Here is a 24,000-nt window from a genome sequence, read left to right on the forward strand (position 1 = left end):
ATTAATGAGAAATGTGATGAGATATTGGATGTCCATTAGTGATAATGAAAGCCATTGCAACCATTATACTGAATGCTCTTTCAGGAGTTCTGAAAGCAAACAACTGTTAAATAAACAGAAAAATAACACCTTTAAAATGTTTTAGATATGTTGCTTTTATTCAAAAGAATAAAATGCTTGACAAACTCTTTAATCACAAGGTTTGAACCAAACCACCAGTCTTCTACAACAACTCTGTGAGGTAGGTATCTGCATAGCCACAAGGGATCCACATAGTCCTTTCTTCCCTTGTACCTCTCAAACACTGAGAATTGTAGTAGTTGAAACCACTGTTCTAGTGGGCAGTTAGAACAGTTGTTTTCCCCATCTTGTTCCCCACAGAGCTGCCCAAGTTATTATCTGCTCCTGGGGTTGGACCATCTGTTTTATGACAGTTATGATATTGTTGTTTAAAAAAAATCCAAATTGTTACTTTGATTTATATGATCTAACTCTGAATCACGGAAGTATTACTATGATGTTCAAAACTCTGATTGACTCTACTTGCTTTAAAAACTCTCAGATCCCTTCTGCATTTATCATCAGAGATCGGTAAAGATGACAACAAGCAGGTCTAAAGTTCTGAGATGTTAGCACATACCCTTTTCACAATTTAGGAAGCTTTAAGATCATTTAGTATTTTTTTATGTTACAAAATTTGGTACAATACACCTCTTTCAGGAAAGTCTTAGTAGTAACTCCAAATATTATAATTATTGTAACCAGAATTGTGACACTTGGAGCAGAACGCATGCACACAAAATAAAATCCTGTCAAAAAATGACATCACCATTCCCCCACACCAAATGTGTAATTGGTAGGAAATGCATTTCCAGTCTGGTACATGGCAGTGTGACAAACTCCTACTCACTCGCTTTTCAAGTTGGTGACTGCAGCTGAAATGTTTTTCTGTGATGTATGCCACCCTTTTACCTATTTGATTTGGAAGTGTAGAATTCGGATTCATGTCATCTCCACAGACCTTTCCTCTTAGGAGTGCCTAAGCTGTCTTACTCTGATGGAGGTATAATGTAGCACGAAAGACTTCCAAAGAACAAGTTTCTCTCTTGCTGTTCCTCTTAACAACTTTCACGTCTATCTAAACATTCTATGCAGGAGTCCTACTAAGAAATTTTGGTTTAATGCCACTTTGATCAGTTATTTGTTGTATGACTTCATTCAAAAACACTTTCATCAATAGCATGGGGATTGTATCTATGAAAGGGAAGTTGGTGTCCTGCGTTCCTCACAAAATTATCCAAAGGATAAAATGAAAAGTATGTGAGAAACCTGCTTTAATTATAATGTGCTATGTTTAAGCATTATTGTTTTTCTCTGACAAGCAACAGCTCTGTCCTAGGTCCAAATTAGAAAAACACATATTGATATTTCATTCAGAATCTCATTAATTAGTAGCTGATCTGATTAGCTGGAGAGAATGTGACAGATTTTCTCCTTATCTCCCAGTCTGCATATAGTGAAGCTCACTAATAAATTAATGGATGATATTAATAGCAGTGATCTCAGATGACAATGCTAACACTGACTCCTGGGCATCCCCTCACATCCTGCTGTCATACATTCACTAATGAGCAATGCCAGCTGAAGTGAGTAAGATCTCCCAGTACCATGTGGTACTGAGTCTTCTCAGATACATTCACTTGTTTGGCTCAAGACATGAATCTGAGCTGTGTGCTGCCATCCTGAGACAGTATTATAAAAATTTCTGACAACAGAAAACTAACCAAATTTGTCCAATCTGTTGCTATAGCTAACCAGTAATTTCTTTTGTCAAATGTAAATACCGTTCCCAGTACCTTCCTATTGGCTTGATGCTCAAAGACACGAAGATTCACCTTCCTCAGAAATGCATCAGGCTACTCTGTGTTTGCAGCATTGCCCAGGTTCCTAAAACAATCTTCCCTTTACAAATTACTTTTATATCTACTATGAAAGGATGAGCTCTTGTTTAAATGTCTGTGAACATCAAGTGTGCTGACTGGAGATAAATGTTTTTCATCTTTTTTTTTTTTTGAGAGGGAGTCTCACTCTGTTGCCCAGGCTGGAGTGCAGTGGCGCAATCCACCTCCTGGGTTTACGCCATTCTTCTGCCTCAGCCTCCCGAGTAGCTGGGACTACAGGCGCCTGCCACCACGCCTGGCTAATTTTTTGTATTTTTAGTAGAGACGGGGTTTCACCATGTTAGCCAGGATGGTCCTGATCTCCTGACCTTGTGATCTACCCGCCTCAGCCTCCCAAAGTGCTAGGATTACAGGCATGAGCCACCCCGCCCGGCCATGTTTTTCATCTTAATTCTTCTATTGATTAAAATATGTTCTGTAAACTAGAATATGGTATCGAAGTATGAAGTTCAAGTTTCTTCTTTCAGTTTCAGCTGATAGCAAATAATTAATTATACCAGAATGAAAAAGCAGAACTGCTCCAAATGCACAAAACTTAGCTAGCACTAAAAGAAATACTGAATTTTCCCCAATAGTATATAATATTTTATTGTAACAAAAATATTTAGATGAGTTTCACAGCTATATATTATCATATAGGTACCTGCTGAGAAGGATAAGATGGATAAACTGACATTTAACAATATTTTACTATACATCTAATTAATCTAAGTAATTCTGGGGAAAAGAAAAATATATAAAAGCATCCCTTTTTATATAATTCCATATTTTTTCCAGACAACATAGAATCAAGATACAACTGTAGATCATTATAATTCTAAACTTAATATTAGAACTTCAAACATGAAAATTCCAGTTATACCTAGGTATTTGTCAAGTGATAATCAAATGTTTGTCTTATAGTGGTTTTATATTTGTGAGATAATACTCCATTGCTTCATTGCTTTATACTGCCATGGGTCCTTCTGTTTGATGTTCTACATTAGCTCAGATATCCTAGTAAACTCAGTTTTGTTTTCTTTTTCATCTAGTTAGCCTTTGGGTTATCACTTCTCGATACATAATAGAGATGTAGATAAGCAATAAAAAGATGACAAAGAAATCATCTAGAAAGCCTAGAATTCCAAACAAGGCTTCAGGTACAAAATCTAGAGGTGATATAAGATAGAAAAAAGCTCCCATTAAACAAAGTATTATCCTGATGCGAAACATCCAGAAAAGGCCCCCGACTGAAAACATTTCCCTGAATGCATGCCTCAGTAAAGTGGGTAGATCCATAATTCTCTCCATAATCTGGTAGAGGGAAAAACAAGTATTATGATTCAGTGCCTAATGTGTCAGATTTCAAAATAATATAATTTTCTTACTATATGTAAACATTGTTAAGATGAATTAAGGAGTTACACATTAATTGAACATCATATTTTCTAATTATGTGTTGTATTTAAAAATAGCTCTTTGAATACTAGTTCTTACAGAATAGATCTTATTGCAGATAATTGAAAGGCAACTAAAGTGTCAACAAGCTTAAAATACGGGATATAGTAATGCAAAACTCAAGTAACATCTGATTTGAGTTAGTAAAATAAACCAAAGAACCTAGTGCGCAGGATTAGAGTCTGAGACTTGAGCTTAAGTCTCAGCTTTAAAGTCAGACAGATCTGGGTTTGAATTCAAAATCAATCACTTACTAGCCAGGTGATCTTAGGAACAGTTGCTTAACCTACTAGAGATAATTCAACAACTAACTGTGTATTTATGTGCAAGGACTGTTAAGAACGAAAAGGTTCCCTGGCAAGCGGACTAAAAATTCAAAAGAAAAAAATAACTAAAAGAGATACTGTGTATGAAAGACCTTTATAACTTGCCAGACAATATAGAAGTGATTATACATTAAAGACATAGGAACTTTGATGGCTTAAATAGTTTAAGAATAGCAGTGAAACTGATTCCTTCTGGTGAATCACTTCCTCTGGTCATTTCTCTGCTATGTTTAACAATCTGTGTAACAGTCATACACGCAAACTCTAGATAGGCGTTTTATGTAACAAGTGCCAAATAAGTTGAGAGGGAGATGGAGACAAAAACGCAAAGAACTGAGCAAGTGAGGAGAAAATAGTTTTTGAAACCCCCAGACTAAGAGAAAATCATCTTGTGACTCCTTTTGGAACAATGCTCACCGAAGTACAAGAATGGTAGTTTCATAATCACTTCCTATGTTCTGTGGAAGAACTAATATCTAAAGCAAAACAGCCTTACAGCTTTCACAAAGTTTATAGTAAATGACTTTAGATACTAACAAACAGCCAGCATGTCTTTTGAATACCCTTCTGTCCTTTTTCAGAGCTATTTTGTTCACTTGTAATATAGTATCATCATTTATACAAAATCTTTAATAATTAGACCAGAAATAATGAAATGGTTTAGTAAGAAATGTTTCTGCATAAACTTACTCCAACTTTGAAGGAGGCAGAATATTAAAGAGCTAAATGCCTTTTTTATATTATAATTTCATCACATACCAGGCTTTCTTACTCATTAAATATCTGACACAAAAAATAATAATTGAGTAATAGTATGCTTCACATTTTAAAAATAATGAAGGAAAAATTCTAAAGGCTGGATGCAGTGGCTCACACTGGTAATCCCAGCACTTTGGGAGGCCAAGGTGAGCAGATCGCTTGAAGCCAAGAGTTTTGAGATCAGCCTGGAAAACAGGGTGAAACCCCGTCTCTACTAAAAATACAAAAATTAGCTGGGCATGGTGGCACAAACCTGTAATCCCAGCTAGTCAGGTGGCTGAAATATGAGAACTGTTTGAACCGAGGAGACAGAGGTTGCAGTGAGCCGAGATTGTGCCATTGCATTCTGGCCTGGGCGACAGAGCGAGACTCTGTCTCAAAAAGAAAAGAAATGAAAAGAAAAATGTTAAACGACTTTATTAAAGTTTAGTGGTAGCTCTTAAATTTGAAACAGGTTGCATTTTTAAAGAACCATCCTACTGATGTCACCGGAGGATATGTAAAAAAAAAATTGCTGGGTCAAAATTGCAGAAGAGGCTCCCAAATAATTATGGAGGACAACATGATTGGATTAAGTTTTTTTTTCCTGCTCAATGAAAAATGGGTAAATCTACCCATTATCATCCATAACAGTTGAAATCTATGCCCTGAAATGTACACGACCTCACAGAACAAGGAACAATGGAGCATGAGCACATGTCTGTTTAACACTGAAGCATCTGAATAGCTTAATATATTCGGCTGGGAGCAGCAGTATCAATTCTTATCTTAACAGTAATTCATTTATTCAACACACATTAAGGCACCAAATTTGGCACTGTTGGAAACTCGGCAGTGGTAAATAAATAAAAATGGTCCTTACCCTTATGAAGCTTTTAGTTTACTGAGAGAAAGATAATGAACAAGAATTGAGTGCTGTCTATGATAAACGCCATGAAGGAAAGGTACAGAGGGCAGCCACAGAGCAGGGAAAACTTCTCCAAGGAGGGTCTACTTAAGATAGTTGTCATTTAAAGACTGGGAAATCACCATAAGAGCAGAAGGACAAGCATTCCATGCAGAGGAAGTGTCAGGTGTGACAGCCTTAAGGTGGAAGGAGTTTGTGTGTGTGCTGAGAGCATAGAGCAGGGTGGCTGCAGGGTGGTGATTGAGGCGGTTAACAGAAATTTGGAGAGGGAGGGAGGACCAGATCATGTGGCGCCCTGTAAGCCACAGTAAGGAGTTGGAACATTCAAAGACATTGGGCCACAAGTGGTGGCTCATGCCTGTAATCCCACCACTTTGGGAGGCCGAGGTGGGAGGACCACTTGAGCCCAGGAGTTTGAGACCAGCCTGGCCAACATGGCGAAACCCCATCTCTACAAAAAATATAAAAATTAGCCGGGTTGTGGTGGCATGCACCTGTAGTCCCATCTACTTGGGAGGCTGAGGTGGGAGGAAGGCTTGAGCCCAGGAGGCAAACGTTGCAGCGAGCCAAGATTGCACCACTGCACTCGAGCCTGTCTCAAAACAAACAAACAAAATAGAAGTTTTCAAACACAAGACCATCATGGTCTCATTTATGTCTAGAAAACATGTATCAGGCTGCTGTGGCAGGGAAAAAAGTAGAAGTGAGGAGGCCACTGTGGTTGCTGTGAGCAGAGATGACAGGGCTGGACCAGCACAATGTCTACAGTGATTGAAAGAAGTGGACACAGGCTGGGCACGGTGGCTCACACCTGTAATCCCAGCACTTTGGCAGGCTGAGGGGGTGGATTGCTTGAGCCCAGGAGTTCAAGGCCAGCCTGGGCAGCATGGCAAAACCCAGTCTCTATAAAAAATTAGCCGGGTGTGGTGATGCACCCCTGTGGTCCCAGCTACTTGGGAGGCTGAGGCGGCAGGATGGCCTGAGCTTGGAAGGTTGAGGCTGCAGTGAGCCGTGATCACACCACTGCACTCCAGCCTGGGAAAGAGTGAGAATCTGTCTCAAACAACAACAACAACAACACAGCCAAGACATTTTTGTTCTTTTTGAGACAGGGTCTCACTCGATCACCCAGGCTGGAGTGCAGTGACGTGATCCTGGCTCACTGCAACCTCTGCCTCCCGGGCTCAAGCAGTCCTCCCACCTCAGCCTCCCAAGTAGCTGAAACTACAGGTGCACACCACCATGCCTGACTAATTTTTGTATTTTTTGGTAGAGACAAAGTCTTGCTAAGTTGCCCAGGCTGGTCTCAAACTCCTGAGCTCAAGTGATCTGCCTGCCTCAGTCTCCCAAAGTGCCAGGATTACAGGCATGAGCCACTGTGCCCAGCCAGCAAGAATATGTTGATGCAGTAAAAATAATACGACACCCCAAAAATAGAAAGAAAAGATAGGATTACTTATAGACCAGATGAGAGGAATGAAGAAGAGGAGGAAATCAAAACTGAGAAAAGAACAGACTATGTCAAGGAGGGAATCAGCTCAATACTCCACGTGTTAAGTTAGGGATGTCTGTGGAGCACCCACGCTGAAATGGAAGCGAAGCAGTTGGATCTACAGAGTCTGGAGCTCAGAGGAGAGGTCTGGGCTGTCCATATAAATTTGGATTTAGTACATTCTAGTTTTTGAAGTACTTATTCAGTTTTACATTTCTAAGAATGTGTTAGATTTTGATAAAACAAGAATGAGTCAGTAAAATGTGCTAGTTTCTGATTTATCAAATACTTCTAGGGTAAGGGGAAGAAAGGTTATCTGTACAGTGTTCTGCTTTTAAATAGCTAAGATGACATATAAACATATCCCTCCAAACTTTTTTTTTTTTGAGACGGAGTCTCACTCTGTTGCCCAGGCTGGAGTGCAGTGGCGTGATCTCAGCTCACTGCAACCTCTGCCTCCTGGGTTCAAGTGATTCTCCTGCCTCAGCCTTCCAAGTAGCTGGGACTACAGGCACAAACCACCATACCCAGCTAATTTTTGTATTTTTAGTAGAGACGGGGTTTCACCATGTTGATCAGGCTGGTCTCAAACTCCCGACCTCAAATGATCTGCCCACCTCAGCCTCCCAAAGTGCTGGGATTACAGGTGTGAGCCACTGTGCCCGGCCTAAACCTGGAATTTTTTGGAGTTTCACTCTCGTCGCTCAGGCTGGAGTGCAGTGGCGTGATATCGGCTCACTGCAACCTCTGTCTGCCGGGTACAAGTGATTCTCCAGCCTCAGTCTCCCGAGTAGCTAGGATTACAGGTGCCTGCCACCACACTCAGCTAATTTTTGTATTTTTAGTAGAGACAGGGTTTCACCGTGTTGGCCAGGCTGGTCTCGAACTGCTGACCTCAGGTGATCCACCTGCCTCGGCCTCCCAAAGTGCTGGGATTACAGGCGTGAGCCACCACCCCCAGCCAACCTGGAATTTTTTTAAGGGAACATTTCAAACAGGGCTAGGGCAAATAGAATAAACCACAACTGTGAAACTTAAAGTTTTCAGTTGTAACTTTTCTCAAAAGACAAATGGTGTTTTAGTATCACAAAGAAGTAAATAATTTTCTATTTCCCTCTAATTTTTTCTATTGCTTTTCTGCTAGTTTCTCTTTCATAAAAACTTTTATAATGCTGTTTGTTTTTTAAGAAAGAAAATTGTAGTCCTTGGGAAAGGTGTAATGTAGTGATTGGCAGCAATGAAGGTAAAAACTTGACCCAACACATATAATGAGATTTTTTTTTTTTCTTTTTCTTTTCTTGTTTTTTGAGGAAGGGTCTCACTGCCACCCAGGTGGGAGTGCAATAGTGCGATCATGGCTCACTATAGCCTCAACCTCCTGGGCTCAGGTGATCCTCCCATTTCAGCCTCCCAAGAAGCAGGGACTACAGGCATGTGCCAACACTCTTGTCCAATTTTTTGGTGTTTTTTCTAGAGATGGGGTTTCATCATGTTTCCAAGGCTGGTCTCAAACTCCTGGGCTCAAGTGATCCACCTGCCTTGGCCTCCCAAAGTGCTAGGATTACAGGCGTTAGCCACTGTGCCTGGCCAAGATTTCTCATAGTCAAAGAATACTTGTTGGTAAACCTCACTTTACAAAAGAGAAGAAATGTGTCTTCCTCTAACTTTGAACATGCTTTAGCATTACTTACAGATCTGGGTTGCCCTGAGAATCTCCGGTTATAATCATTAATATCCTGATGCAATCTCACAACATCCTGAGACTGATCATCTTCACCAAATACTGTTAGGAGTAAGGTTACCTGTATATTACAGAAAAAAAAATTATTTCAACTTTCTGCATCATTATGTTTTTTTCATTTTGTGTTATTATTCAATAGAATGATAAAGGCTTCTATATTTATATTTCACTCATTTTTAAATAAAGGCAACCTGGGGGAGGGGAGTAAGTAACTGCTTTGCAATAAAATCCAATGCAACATAGAATTTGAACTCCTATAAAATAGACACCATATCCAACTACTGGCCTAATATTTTCCTGTCCACACCAGGGATAAATTCCGTAGTTCTCTATTTGGGCTAACAGATATTTGAAGATAAAAGAAGGATGAGGAAACATTCAGGAGGAAAGTGACATAAAATATATAACTGTCACTTTAAGACAGAAAAATTATGGTTTTCTTTTTCAGTATTAAAATAATGATTGGTTATTCTTACTGGTATTTGAAAGATCTTTGAATGCTACCAACCATAATATAAAGATTATGTTATTGCAGGGACCAGCTCTCAAACACCAATTCCTACTATAATTAAAAAAAGAAATTTTTGATATTGTCATATAACATAATACATTTAACCCTGCTTCCTTCATGGTTGTGGTAACAAGGATATACAAATGTCCCAGGACCATACTGGGGTAATCTGACGGTGACAATACCTTGAAAAATAAATACACTTTAGGACGTAGCACTCTTATAGAAAATGGTCACTAATGATTGTATGATGACATAAAAACGGGAAGGAGTGGTGGCCGATTTAGTTTTAAATCATTTAGTTGTTGTTTTGTCCTTCCTCAGTTCAGCTGTAAAACCAAGGCTTCCCACTGTTTAGATGCTTTCCAAACAGCTAAAAGAAGGCGTGACTAAGCACAGAAGGTGGTGAGAACAGCAGGTGCAGCCATCACTTCCTTCACAAATTTGTTAATAAAAATGCATTATTTCAATACACATTAATGGAACACCTATGGCGGGCCAGGCACTCTGCTTAGTGCTAGGTATGCCAGAAAAATGAAGTCAAAAGCCTGCTCCAGGGTGACTACAACACCCACAAGGAAAGGGGAGGAAGACCTGGCCGACAGCCTTACATGGTCCTGGGGCAGGTGCAAGAATGCTGCTGTGAGAGCGAGGATCTCTTCTGCCTGGGGTGGTCAGAAAGCCTGATACTGAGCCAAACCTGGAAATGGTGGTAGGACTGTGGCTGGTGTGCACGCATTCAAGGGGAGAAGTGGTGAATGTGTTCCAGTCAGAGGCGGCAGCCTGTGTATTGCTATTTCCATGACCATTTACTGAAGGGGCTACTGAAAACAGGAGGTAGAACAAGCATTTGCCATCTGTCTTGCCTCCAGGATGAATTACTCTTATCTTAGGGAACCAAGACCTATTATATTAAGACAACTTTATCTCGACCTTCTGAGCCTCTAGTCAATTTATGGATGGTACACAGGATACCACCGGCTACTGTACACATGCCCTATGAAAAGCCATGGGCAGAACCAAGAAGAGGGAGGGCCTGGAACTATTTTTTTAATGTAAGACCTACTCCCTGGTTTGGATGTTGCTGACTGAGAGCAAAAGATGCCAAGAAGTAGTACGGGCAAATAAGCTTCAATTAAAAAAAAAATTTTTTTTTTGAGACAGTTTTGCTCTGTCTCCAGGCTGGAATGCAGTGACACCACCTCGGCTCACTGCAACCTCCACCTCCCAGGTTCAAGTGATTTTTCTGCCTCAGCCTCCCGAGTAGCTGGGACTACAGGTGTGTGCCACCATGCGCAGCTAATTTTTGTATATTTAGTACAGACTGGGTTTCACCATGTTGGCCAAGATGGTCTTGATCTCTTGACCTTGTGATCTGCCCGCCTCAGCCTCCCAAAGTGCTAGGATTACAGGCGTGAGCCACCACGCCCGGCCATAAGCTTCAATGTTGACTGCCTTGTGTCACGCATCAAATCAGCCAGAGAGGCATATAGAAACATCAGTTTTCCTCCTGACCATGTGGCCACAAGTAAAATATGAAAGAGGCAGAATTTGGGAATGTATAAGCAAGAATGGTAAGAAAATGACTTGGACCTCCCTCTTTGCACCAAAATAAGAGGGCAGTTGAGGGGAAACAGACAGCTACAATAAAGGCTGAAGGAGAGAGAGAGAGAGTGTGTGTGTGTGTGTGTGTGTGTGTGAACATTCCACCCACGGGTAAGTGGAGGAATACTTTTTTTTTTTAGTGTGTGTGAACATTCCACCCATGGGTAAGTGGAGGAATACTTTTTTTTTTAGTGATGTAATCTCATTCTATTGCCCAAGCTGGAATGCAGTCCCATGATCATAGCTCATTGCAGCCTCAACCTCCTGAGCTCAAGCAATCCCCCCACCTCAGCCTCCCAAGTAGCTGGGACTACAGGTATACACCACCACACCTGGCTAATTTCATTTTTTAAATTTTTTTGTAGAGATGGAATCTCATTTTGTTGCCCAAGCTGGTATCGAACTCCCAGCTTCAAGTGATCCTCCTGCCTTGGCCTCCCAAAGTGCTGGGATTACAGGCATGAGCTACTGCGCCCACCCTGTATTTTTATTTTAAATGAAAAATAAATATAAAGGAAATTATGAAAAACAGTGTACAACTGACACAATGTCCTATTTTGTCATACTTAAAAACTGAGAATGTTGGTTTCTCAGAATTGTTCAGTATTTCATTTCTCCAGTTTATCAAAGAAATGGAGAGAATTTGGCATGTCTCATCTGCAGTGACATTTCAGTCTCACGTTCATGCTTACTTACTGCCTCCCTCCTCAGGTGGCTTCGATGCTAACTGTCATGGTCTAAGCTGTTCTGGACAATGCAATGTGGCCATGTCTCTAAAAGGAATGAAACATTAAAAAAAAAAATCATTATATACCATTTAAAGCTATCTGGGTCCTCACTGGAAAAAGACAGATTAAATATAAATTGAAAAGGAAAAAAATTTTTTTTTCAAAACAAGTATATGTAGAGGATATATGCTCAAGCCTGATTGTCTTTCACTACAACTGTAGGATTTCAAATAGGATTCCCTTTTGTAGTGGTATCTCAGTGACAGTTTTAAAAAAATAATCGTGGGCCGGGTACAGTTTAAAAAAAAAAAAATCGTGGGCTGGGCGTGGTATCTCATGCCTGTAATCCCAGCACCTTTGGAGGCTGAGGCAGGAGGATTGCTTGCGTTCAGGAGTTTCAGACCAGCCTGGGCAATGCAGGGAGACCTCATCTTTACTAAAAATAAAAAAATTAGCCAGGCATGGTGGCACATGCCTATAGTCCCAGCTACTCAGGAGGCTAAGGTGGAAGGATTGCTTGGGCCCAGGAGGTCGAGGCTGCAGGAAGCTACGATCATGCCACTGCACTGCAAGACCTTTTTTTAAAAAAAATAAAAATAAATAAAAAAATAATAATAATATACGGTGACATCAAAGAAGATTTGGATAAATGAAGTTCTGCTAAAAAGACAATAATAATTCCAAATGTAGATACAAAAACTATAAAAATGTACAAAATAAACTAGCATAAATGATACTTTCTGCACACAAAACATTACCGTTTGTCTACAGATTGGACAACTGATTGCCCCAAGCCATGAACCATATCGCCAGTAAGCAACAATGCAGGCACCTAATAGACAAAACAAAACAAACACATAACCCATTAATATTGATGTTTTAAAGTCCACATATCCTCAGAAAGATTCAACTATTTGAAATATTTTAACAGTACCACGTTATTTAAAAATACCTTTTACTTCATCCAGCCAACCCTTCAGGCAAATTCAAATCTAGTAAGAACTCCTAGCCATTAAAAATTTTTTTATTTAAATTCCAAGTTAAGGCCGGGCACAGTGGCTCACGCCTGTTATCCCAGCACTTTGGGAAGCCAAGCTGGGTGGATCACTTGAGATCAGGAGTTTGAGACCAGGGTGGCCAATATGGTGAAACCCCGTCTCTACTAAAAAATACAAAAATCAGCTGGGTGCGGTGGCACACGCCTGTAATCCCAGCTACTTGGGAGGCTGAGGCAGGAAAATCACTTGAACCCGGGAGGTGGAGGTTGCAATGAGCTGAGATCATGTCACTGCACTCCAGCCTGGGCAACAAAGCAAGACTCTGTCTCAAAAAAAAACCTCCAAGTTAATCTACAGTTGTACACAATCAAAAGCAAGTATATATTAACTGCCTTAATACTATGAAGCTTCATACAAAACATTATATTTCCTATGTGATATAAATAAAACAATAATTAAACATCATTGTAAATATAACAACCAACAAATCAGAGCATAAATTTTCTGTTCTAAATTTGATATGTTACAAAACACAACTTTTAAAAGAGTTTAGAAAACCAAATTATCAATGTATTAACTAATAGTAATAAGTGGCCAGGCGCGGTGGCTCACACCTGTAATCCCAGCACTATGGGTGGCTGAGGCGGGTGGATCACGAGGTCAGGAGTTCGAGACCAGCCTGGCCAACATAGTAAAACCCCATCTCTACAAAAATACAAAAAAATTAGCCGGGGGTGGTGGTGGGTGCTACTTGGGAGGCTACTTGGGAGCTACTTGGGAGGCTGAGGCAAGGAGATCCCAGCTACTTGGGAGGCTGAGGCAAGGAGAATCGCTTCAATCTGGGAGGCGGAGGTTGCAGTGAGCTGAGATTATGCCACTGCATTATAGCCGGCTGACAGTGCGAGACTCTGTCTCAGAAAAAAAAAAAAAAACTAGTACAAGCAAGGAATCAAAGGACACAAAAAGATTATATGCTCTGCCCTAATGAAGTTTAGAATCCAGTTCAAGAATTGAATCAACTCTTGCACTAGATGGATTGGATTTTTCTGCTTGAAGGTATTCATGAGCAGCAAGCCAGCCGAAGATGGGCAACACAGCCTAAAGGAAGAGTCTGGCGACCTCAAGAAGGCACAGGTGTGCCAAGTGTATAAGTACCAAACTTCAGGCCAATAAGAGGTGAAGGAATAGTTTTGAATACTGTCTGGGATTTAAGGGGCCAATCCACTTTCTTTTTTGTAGGACACCTGCATCTTCAACTATCCAGGTCCCACTGTGAATCTGAACTAAGTGCTAAGTGCTGAACTAGGGTCCCTTCTCCCTCCACGAACCTCTGTGTATTCTTGCTCTTGCCTCAGCAACCTGGCTTAGCCCTCATGTGTTCCTTATTCCTCCAGATCAAATAAGTGTTCAGAATGCAGAACAAGCAATGGCAATCCAATTGAGGAGACCAAGATGACATACTCAAATCAATGTAGAAGGCAAATCTTCAACTGTGTAATATTAACTTGAAATATAAAAAAGGGCCAGGCACAGTGGCTCACACCTGTAATCCCAGCACTTTGGGAGGCTGAGGCAGGCGGATCACCTGAGGTTGGGAGTTCGAGACCAGCCTGACCAACATGGAGAAACCCTGTCTCTACTAAAAATACAAAATTAGCCAGGCTTGGTGGTGCATGCCTGTAATCCCAGCTACTTGGGAGGTTGATGCAGGAGAATTGCTTGAACCTGGGAGGTGGAGGTTGCAGTGAGCCAAGATTGCGCCACTGCACTCCAGCCTGGGCAATAAGAGCAAAACTCCGTCTCAAAAAAAAAAAAAAAAAAAGGCCGGGCGCGGTGGCTCACACCTGTAATCCCAGCACTTTAGGAGGCCAAGGCGGGTGGATCACGAGGTCAGGAGATCAAGACCATCATGGCTAACATGGTGAAACCCCATTTCTCCTAAAAAATACAAAAAATTAGCCAGGTGTGGTGGCAGGCGCCTGTAGTCCCAGCTACTCAGGAGGCTGAGGCAGGAGAATGGTTTGAACCCGGGAGGCGGAGCTTGCAGTGAGCCGAGATCGTGCCACTGCAATCCAGCCTGGGCGACAGAGCAAGACTCCATCTCAAAAAAAAGAAAAAGAAAAAGAAATACAAAAAAGGAGTGCAGAGAAGTATGCATTAGAAACTAACTTGTAGAAAAGAAAGGATTTGAACTGAACTTCATAGGAAAGATGAGATTTAGATAGGCAGAAAACAGGAGGGAGGACACTTCAGGTTTTAAGAACAGCAAGGGCAAATGTCGGAAAGGAGTGTCACGTGGATTAGGTTCAAGAGGAGAAACGTATCTGCCTTCTATGATGCCCGTTTAATTTTCCCTGCCCAATCTTTCATAACTTTCCTGGTGATTAGCATTTCCAATAGAAAATTAAAAGATAAAAACTGAAATAAGCATTTTATACTTTGTTAGCTACTTAAGTGAAAACCTTAAAGAAGAGACTGGAATGAGTAGATGAAGCAATGATGAGATTGGATTACTGAAAGAGCACAAGGTACAGGAAACCCTGCCATTATATGGTATGGGTTCCAAATATGCCATCTCCAACTGCACAAATAACACTGTATCTAATAATTCTATACTATGAAGTTAGACAAAAGGGCCAACACAATTTACAGGACGATTATATGCTACATGTTAAATTAGTCCCTATATGAAAATTTCCTACATTTTGGGAGCAATAATACCCTATCTCAAACACAACTGTTTAAACAGAAACAATAAAAAACTAGGTCTAGTGATTGGACAAATCGAAGTGGCTTCGAGTGTTTACTATTGTATGAACCACTAATCATGCAAAACTGAGCACAGGGATTGAAGATAAACCTTGGTTTAAAAACTTGGCTCTGTCTGGGCTGGGTGCAGTGGCTCACATCTGTGATCCCAGCACTTTGGGAGGCTGAGGTGGGTGGATCACGATGTCAGGAGTTCGAGACCAGTCTGGCCAACATGGTGAAACCCCATCTCTACAAAAATACAAAAATTAGCTGGGCATGGTGGCAGGCGCCTCTAATCCCAGCTGCTTGGGAGGCTGAGGCAGGAGAATCGTTTGAACCTGGGAGGCAGAGGTTGCAGTGAGCAGAGATCGCACCATTGCACTCCAGTCTGGGCGACAAGGCGAGACTCCATTTCAAAAAAAAAAAAAAAAGAATTGGCTCTGTCACTTAACAACTGGGCTACTCTTTGTAAAATGTATTATTATTATTTGTGAGACAGGATCTTGCTCTGCTGCCCATGCTGGAGTGCAGTAGCATGATCACAGTTCATTGCAGGCTCAAGCTCCTGGGCTCAAGCGATTCTCCTTCCTCAGCCTCCCCAGTAGCTGGGATTGCACATGTGAGCTATTGCGCCTGGCTAATTTCTTACTTTTTGTGGAGACAGGGTCTCCTTATGTTGCCCAGGCTGGCCTCCAACTCCTGGGCTCAAGCAATCCTCCTGCCTTAGCCTCCCAAAGTGCTGAGATTACAGGCGTGAGCCACAGCGCCTGGCCTCTTTGTAAAATTTCTTCACATCTCTAAAGCCTGTTTCCTCATAGGTGGGGTTAGATGAAGTACATTAATGTCCAATACATAGGCACGTAATAACTGATACTTTGCCCCTCAATCTTCTATGGCATAAGAAGCCATAGAAGATTTTCCTGAATCTGCAGATTCAGGAAAAATGAGTGGTGGAAAGCACTCCTTCCTGATACTAAGTAAGTGTGAAATTATTCCCTTCTTACCCCAAGGTATGCTCTAGGATTCTCATTCTCCTTCATTAAACCTCAAGAAGTTGAGAGAGACAGAGACAGAGACAAACAGACTGAGACTAAGACCTTTAAGACTTTTAGTACAAACTCAGAGTCAAAAGAGGCAGGAGGACTAAGGCAGGGTCTTGGGCAGGTTCTTGAGAGAAGAACCTTCCTGCCCTGGCAAGGATGAATAATAAATGAAAATCCCAAAAAGTGATGAACAAAGAGGGACTCAGTGAATCCCTCATGCTATGGATCTACTTGAACTACTGTCCAAACAAACATATTTCTGTTTATGGGGAAGCTGAATAGTTTCTTTAACCTCTGAACCCATAGCTGCTACATGGACACACTAAATAGAAAATAAATAAGTAAGTATATTATTTAGATGCTAAGTACACTTGGTTGACAAGTAGAGCAGGATATCAGAGGTAATCTACCCTACTCACAAAATACAAAATGTGACAAAGAGAAAATTGGGAATCCAGCCTTTGTACACATAGAGGTCTTGGTCTACACAGTCACTTTTCCCAAGTATAGTGTTGTTTGCTTACCACAAAAAAGATGTCCACAGTTGGTCTCCACCGGGAAGGAGGCTTGGTGCAGGCAGATGGGACAGTACATGTCAGTGTAGAACTGCTGTCGAGCGGCAGCAGGTGCATCCTAATAAGAACACAGGTGCACACATTGGAACACAACACATGTGGCCCTCAACAGTATCTCATGTTAAATTATATTTGAGAACAGAGTCAGCAGTGTGTAACCCTCATCAAACTGTAAACGTGCAATAGTTTAAGGTTATAATTTTAAGAATGTTATGAGGCTATATTGTTTTTATTTAAGCTGCATGGTCTCCACTTTCCTTCCTAAACACAATTTAAAGACAAAAACTTAGATTAACTCAAGAGTTCATCTTTTACTCTACTGGAATAAGTAAATTATTCTGAGTAACACAAGGCTGAGCTAGTGCATAAGCTAACAATAATAAATGTCGAGGTCAGGTGCAGTGACTCACGCCTGTAATCCCAGCACTTTGGGAGGCCGAGGCAAGTGGATCACTTGAGCCTAGGAGTTCCAGACGAGCCTGGGCAACATGGCAAAACCCCATCTCTACAAAAAATAGAAAAATTAGCCAGGAGTGGTGGTGGCATGCGCCTGTAGTCCCAGCTACTTGGGAGACTGAGGTGGGAGGTCACCTGAGCCTGGGAGGTTGAAGCTGGAGTGAGCCGTGACTGCACCACTGCACTCCAGCCTAGGTGACAGAGCGAGACCCTGTCTCAAAAAGAAAAAAATATCAAATGTCAAACTGTTTTCTAAGTCTTCACTTTTTTCATTTTCAACATCTTTTTCATTTTAAAAGTGTTGCACATATGCAAGATACATCTAGATATCAAAGACCTCACTAGGATGGATCATGAGGGCAAGGGATTTATCTGTAGGACTCATTGTACCTCAGGACCTAGAAAAGTGTCTACATGGCCGGGCACGGTGGCTCACACCTGTAACCCCAGCACTTTGGGTGGCTAAAGTGGGTGGATCACTTGAGGTCAGGAGTTCGAGACCAGCCTGGTCAACATGGTGAAACCCTGTCTCTACCACAAAATACAAAAATTGGCTGGGCATGGTGGCGCGCACCTGTAGTCCCAGCTATTCGGAAGGGTGAGGTGGGAGAATCACTTGAACTCAAGAGGTAAAGACTGCAATGAGCCAAGATCACACCGCTATACTCCTGCCTGGGCAACAGAGACCCTGTCTCAAAAAAAAAAAAAGTGTCTACATAACATATATTTTATGTTATTGTATTGTAAAAGTACTTTTTTATCAAAACTTGTTTTAATGGAACCCAGCACAGATAAAGTTGCTAGCATGAAAAATATCTAATTACAGAAAAAAGTATTAAGTTTACTAAATAGGAACTGTTCTTAAGTGAATCAGATTTTTGCCACTCAATATTCATAAACAAATTTAATAAATTTAAATAATAATAAATATAACTAAAATTTCATACTTCCAAAACAGTCCTAAATCACCAGAATATTCTGTGATCCAAGGCTACACCTTGATGTTATAGTCACTTATGTCAGTTCTAATGCTACAAAAAGTGTACAGCACTTTATGTTCCCTTCTCTACTTTTTTTTTTTTTGAGACAGAGTCTCGCTCTGTCACCCAGGCTGGAGTGCAGTGGCACAATCTCAGCTCACTGAAACCTCTGCCTCCTGGGTTCAAGTGATTCTCCTGCTTCAGCCTCTGGAGTAGCTGCGATTACAAGCGCCTGGCTAAAGTTGTGTTTTTAGTAGAGATGGGGTTTCGCCATGTTGCCCAGGGTGGTCTTGAACTCCTGACCTTAGGTGATCTGCCCGCCTCAGCCTCCCAAAGTGCTGGGATTACAGGCGTGAGCCACTGCACCCAGCCTTCTCCTTATTAATTTTTAAAGAAATTGACAAAAAACAATTAACGGTGCTGTCCAACAGAACTTTCTGCAATAATTGAAATCTTTATCAGTGCTATCCAATACAGTAGCCACAAGCCACATGTGGCCATTGTGTACTTGAAATGTGGCCAGTGTGACTAAAAGACTTAATTTCAGATTGTGTTTAATTTTAACTCACTTGAATAGCCACAGGTGGCTGGTAGCTGCCATACTGGACAGCACAGAACAGACTACATCGCCAGCCTTATTTTCACTCTGAGAGCTGTGTGCTGGGCCTCAGGAAGAGGTGAGGCAGTTGAGTGGACACTGCTGCAAGGAGACCTGGAAGATTCTCCTCAATCTGGGGCCCCTCCATAGCTGAACCCAGTCATGAAATTGCTAGTGTGAGTGTTAGCAAATCTTAGCAGTCTCATATGTTAATGAGAATAATAATAGTTGCCTTACTTATGTCTAAAGATTAAATACAATTGTTGTTTGGGAAATCACTTTGTAAATTATAAAACACTATCTCAACATGAATTATGGGTAACAATTGTTATGGAACACAGTACTACTAATAAGCTTAAACTATTCTGTCTTTTTTAGATGGAGTCTCACTCTCTGTCACCAGGCTGGAGTGCAGTGGCGCAATCTCAGCTCACTACAACCTCCGCCTCCCAGGTTCAAGTGATTCTCCTGCCTCAGCCTCCCAAGTAGCTGGGACAACAGGTGTGCGCCACCATGCCCGGCCAATTTTTGTATTTTTAGTAGAGATGGGGTTTCACCATATTGGCCAGGATGGTCTTGATCTCTTGACCTCGTGATCTGCTTGCCTTGGCCTCTCAAAGTGCTGGGATTACAGGCGTGAGCCACTGCACCTGGCCCCGCTTAAGTTATTCTTTATCAATAAATATAAGTTCCATGAGGGTAGGAATTTTTGTCTGTTTAATTCACAATTGAATTCCCAATGCCTAGAAAATGTATGGCATGTGGTAGATGTTCAAAAAATATCTGGTGAATGGATAAATTATAAAACCCTTATTGGGGCTAGGCATGGTGGGCTCACACTTATAATCCCAGCACTTTGGTTTTAGTCAAGCAAGCACAGCTCACTGTAGCCTCAACCTCCCAGGCTCGAGAGATCCTCCCACTTCAGCCTCCTGAGTAGCTGGGACTATAGCTGTGCACCACCATACCCAGCTAGCTTTTGTATTTTTAGTAGAGACAGAGTTTTGTCATGTTGCCCAAACTGGTCTCAAACTCCTAAGCTCAAGTGATTCTCCCGCCTCGGCCTCCCAAAGTGCTGGGATTACAGGTGTGAGCCACCATGCCCAGACTAATCCCAGCAATTTGGGAGGCCGAGGTGAGAGGACTGCTTGAGCTCAAAAGTTGGACAGCAGCCGGGGCAACACAGTGAGACCCTGTCTCTTTTTTATTAAAAAAAAAAAACAACGCTTATTGGGACTGAAGTTTGATCTATAGGAAAGGAATTTTTAATTTTGTTTCTTGATGTTAGATATCTTAGCCTGAAGGTGTACAATATCCTATTTATTCCAGGCTTCATAAAGTATATCTCCAATTCTTAGAGATTCGATCTGGTAAAAAGCAAAGAACAAACAGGAGAAAAGTTAGTTTTTCTCTTTGCCTAACTAGTTTTGTTGTTATAACTTTGACAACTGAAGAAAAAAGGAGAGAAAAAAAAAAAAACAGCCACCTCTTCTAGTTTTTTCTTTGTAGATATTAAGGAGTGTATGTCAGAAAAAATGGTTTTTCTACTACATTTCATTAAGGTCAATTAGATAGCAATTATTTCTACACTAATAAATAATAGGAAAACTGCTATCTTTTAAAGCAAATTAATAATAAACAAACATGAAGACATCTGAATAGATTAAGGCTAGGCAATTTGCCCATTCTTGCAAATATACAATCTATAAAATAATATAAGGTAATTTGAAGCTGGAAAGAAGCCCATGTTTCCAAAAAGTAATTTACTAATGTTTTATCACAATTTCACATGCAAAGGGAGCTATCACATCTACTCCTCAAATAAATACATATACAATACCTGTTCTGTTTGAAGCTGTTCTCGAAGTACCCTTACTAGCTCCTGGTTTTCTGGGTGAATGTTTTGATGTACATTTCTGTTGAATAGAATATAATAAATTTTGAATAGAAAATATTATCATATGAATCCATTTTCTTCATGGGTCTACTTTCTGACTTATAACTACTGGTAATTAATGTAATTGATGGCATACAAGCACTTCACTTCCAGGACTGTACGTTTCAGGCTGTCCTGTGGTGAGTTCTTCTGAGATCACTGATCATTAGCCAATTTCAGGTTCAAGCGGCAAATGGTAAAATCCAGAGGCCTAGTACCTTGGAAATCTATTGTAAATGGAAGCTTACAAGTAATGTAAAGAACATTTGTTTCTTTGGTGAAATTTCTTCAAAATAAGCAGCTATCTAATTTTACCTACTATTATGCATTTGAACGCTTTTCCACATCTAATTAGATCCTTCTCCTAATTTTCAGGTATTAGGGGAGGGGAACAGAGCAGCAACTAAATTTAATGTAGAAAAGCCAAAACTTGGCCGAGTGTGGTGGCTCATGCCTGTAATCCCAGCACTTTCGGAGGCCAAGGCGGGTGGATCACCTGAGGTCAGGAGTTTTGAGACCAGCCTGGCCAACATGGTGAAACCCTGCCTTTACTAAAAATACAAAAATTAGCCGGGCTTGGTGGCGGGCGCCTGTAATCTCAGCTACTCAGGAGGCTGAGGCAGGAGAATTGCTGGAACCCGGGAAGCAGAGGTTGCAGTGAGCTGAGATCATGCCATTGCACTCCAGCCTGGGCCGACAACAGTGAGACTCCATCTCAAAAAAAAAAAAAGGAAGAAAAGCCAAACCTTAACATGTCACTAATCTCTTGACATTAACAATTAAAATGGTGAATCAAAGGCAAGCGGTTAGTGGCTAATATAAATGGATGGGATAAAACATCCCATACTGAAAGTCAGATGTTGGCTGGGCACGGTGGCTCATGCCTGTAATCCCAGCACTTTGGGAGGCCGAGGCTGGTGGATCACCTGAGGTTGGGAGTTCGAGACCAGCCTGACCAACATGGAGAAAGCCTGTCTCTATTAAAAATATAAAATTAGCTGGGCTTAGTGGCGAATGCCTGTAATCCCAGCTACTCAGAAGGCTGAGGCAGAAGAATCGCTTAAACCCGGGAGGTGGAGGTTGCGGTGATCTGAGATCACGCCATTGCACTCCAGCCTGGGCAACAAGAGCAAAACCATCTTAAAAAAAAAAAAAAAGAAAGATGTGTTGGTCAGGCTGGTAGGTGGGGTGGGGGTGAAGCGTTACATGTTATCACAGCTTAATTTCATTTGACTACTGATGTATCTTCTAAACATAAATGTCTTGAACAAGAATATTTTAAGTCTACACAGTCCCATGGTTACTCTACAGAGAGCCTTTACTCTCTGGGTAAGCCAATATCCAACAGACATAAGGACTCTCATATCCGAATGTGATAGGGAAAAGTATAGAAATCCATCCTGTGATTATTCAATTGTTAGCAAAAAAACACAAATTTTAGAAAAAGAAGTCAACTAAATATAACTGTTAGTTCAGAGAAGACATAAAAGCAATTTAAAGTCAAATATCTAAACAATGAAACAATTTGAACTCTGTTTAAACCTGTTAAATCTTATTTTGTTGTTGTTGAGAAGGAGTCTCACTCTGTCACCCAGGCTGGAGTGTGGTGGCACAATCTCAACTCACTGTAACCTTTGCCTCCCAGGTTCAAGCAATTCTCTTGCCTCAGCCTCCTGAGTAGCTGGGATTATGGGCACATGCCACCACGCCTGGCTAATTTTTGTATTTTTAGTAGAGATGGGGTTTCACCATGTTGGCCAGGCTGGTCTCGATCCGGACCTCAGGTGATCTGCCTGCCACGGCCTCCCAAAGTGTGGAGATTACTGGCGTGAGCCACCGCACCTGGCCTAAACCTGTTAAAGCTTGATGCATTCTTCATTTTAAAATAAGGCACATTTTTATGATTGAACAGATGATCTGTGAAAGAAAGCACTCACTATATGAAAGCACCCTGTCAAGGAGCAATCTAACTAGCAGAGGAACCATCTCATTTAAATACCAGTGAATACCTAGGTAAATGGCATTTCTCCATTCTTTGAGAGTAGAAAACCATTCCCTTTTCATTGGAAAAAAAATCGTGATGACGTTTCAGAATACAGACATGAACCACGTGACTGGAAAGCCTCTCCTCTGGCTTCTTTCTATAAGAAAGAAGATGTAGGAATTCTTAAATCTGGTGGTAGAATATTTAATATATATTTTAAAAATATATTTAAATAGAATATATTTTAAAAAATATTCTACCACCAGATTTAAGAATTCCTACATCTTGTTGTGAAGCCAAACAACAAGAACAAATAGCCCAAGCTGCTGAATACTGCCTGTAACTCCCATAATAATGGTATTTGGAGACAAAACCTTTGGGAGGTAATTAGGTCATGAGGGTGGTGCCCTTGTGATAGGATTAGTGCCCTTATAAAAAGAGACATGAGATAACCTGCTCCCTGCTCTACTCTCTTCCATGTAAAGACACAACAAGAAAACCACCATCTACAAACCATGAAGCCAATTCTCGCTAGACACCAGATCTGACAACACCTTGATCTTAAGACCTCCCAGCCTCTCGAACTGTGAGAAATAAATGTTTATTGTTTAAGCCACCCAGTCTATGGTTATTTGTTTTTTTGTGGGTTTTTTTTTTTTTTTTTTGAGACAGAGTCTTGCTCTTTCGCCAAGGCTGGAGTGCCATGGTACAATCTCTGCTCAATGCAACCTCTGCCTCCTGGGTTCTAGTGATTCTCCTGCCTCAGCCTCCCAAGTAGCTGGGACTATAGCTGCACGCCACCACACCCTAATTTTTGTATTTTTACTAGAGACAGGGTTTTACTGTGTTAGCCAGGATGGTCTCAATCTCCTGACCTCATGATCTGCCCGCCTCGGACTCCCAAAGTGCTGGGATTACAGGCGTGAGCCACTGTGCCCGGACTTTTTTTTTTTTTTTTGAGACAGAGTCTTGCTCTGTCGTCCAGGCTGGGGTGCAGCGGCGCCATCTCAGCTCACTGTAAGCTCCATCTCCCGGGTTCATGCCATTCTCCTGTCAGCCTCCCGAGTAGCCCGGCTAATTTTTTGTATTTTTAGTAGAGACGGGGTTTCACTGTGTTAGCCAGGATGGTCTCGATCTCCTGACCTCGTGATCCGCCTGCCTCGGCCTCCCAAAGTGCTGGGATTACAGGCGTGAGCCACTGCGCCTGGCCTG

General features: G+C 41.3%; 1 protein-coding gene across 7 annotated transcripts in view; it reads right to left on the reverse strand.

Moving 5' to 3' along the window:
• The window catches only part of RNF170 (ring finger protein 170), a 48,870-nt gene that overhangs the window by 4,870 nt on the left and 20,000 nt on the right, over positions 1–24,000 (reverse strand). For 3 of the 7 annotated variants that reach the window (XM_034966027.3, XM_034966026.3, XM_014345932.5), the window contains exons 3-6: positions 20,709–20,784; positions 16,784–16,892; positions 12,226–12,299; positions 8,574–8,684 (exon numbers count right to left, since the gene is read on the reverse strand). In XM_034966027.3, the coding sequence (XP_034821918.1) occupies positions 8,574–8,684; positions 12,226–12,299; positions 16,784–16,892; positions 20,709–20,784 (370 nt within the window). Of the gene's footprint in view, positions 1–137; positions 3,255–4,736; positions 4,859–8,573; positions 8,685–12,225; positions 12,300–16,783; positions 16,893–20,708; positions 20,785–24,000 lie in introns of those variants that run through there. The other 4 variants (XM_034966025.3, XM_008976900.4, XM_055116524.2 and 1 more) reach the window with 4 other exon arrangements.

Source organism: Pan paniscus, chromosome 7 (genome assembly GCF_029289425.2).
Source record: "Pan paniscus chromosome 7, NHGRI_mPanPan1-v2.0_pri, whole genome shotgun sequence".
Classification (NCBI taxonomy): domain Eukaryota; kingdom Metazoa; phylum Chordata; class Mammalia; order Primates; family Hominidae; genus Pan; species Pan paniscus.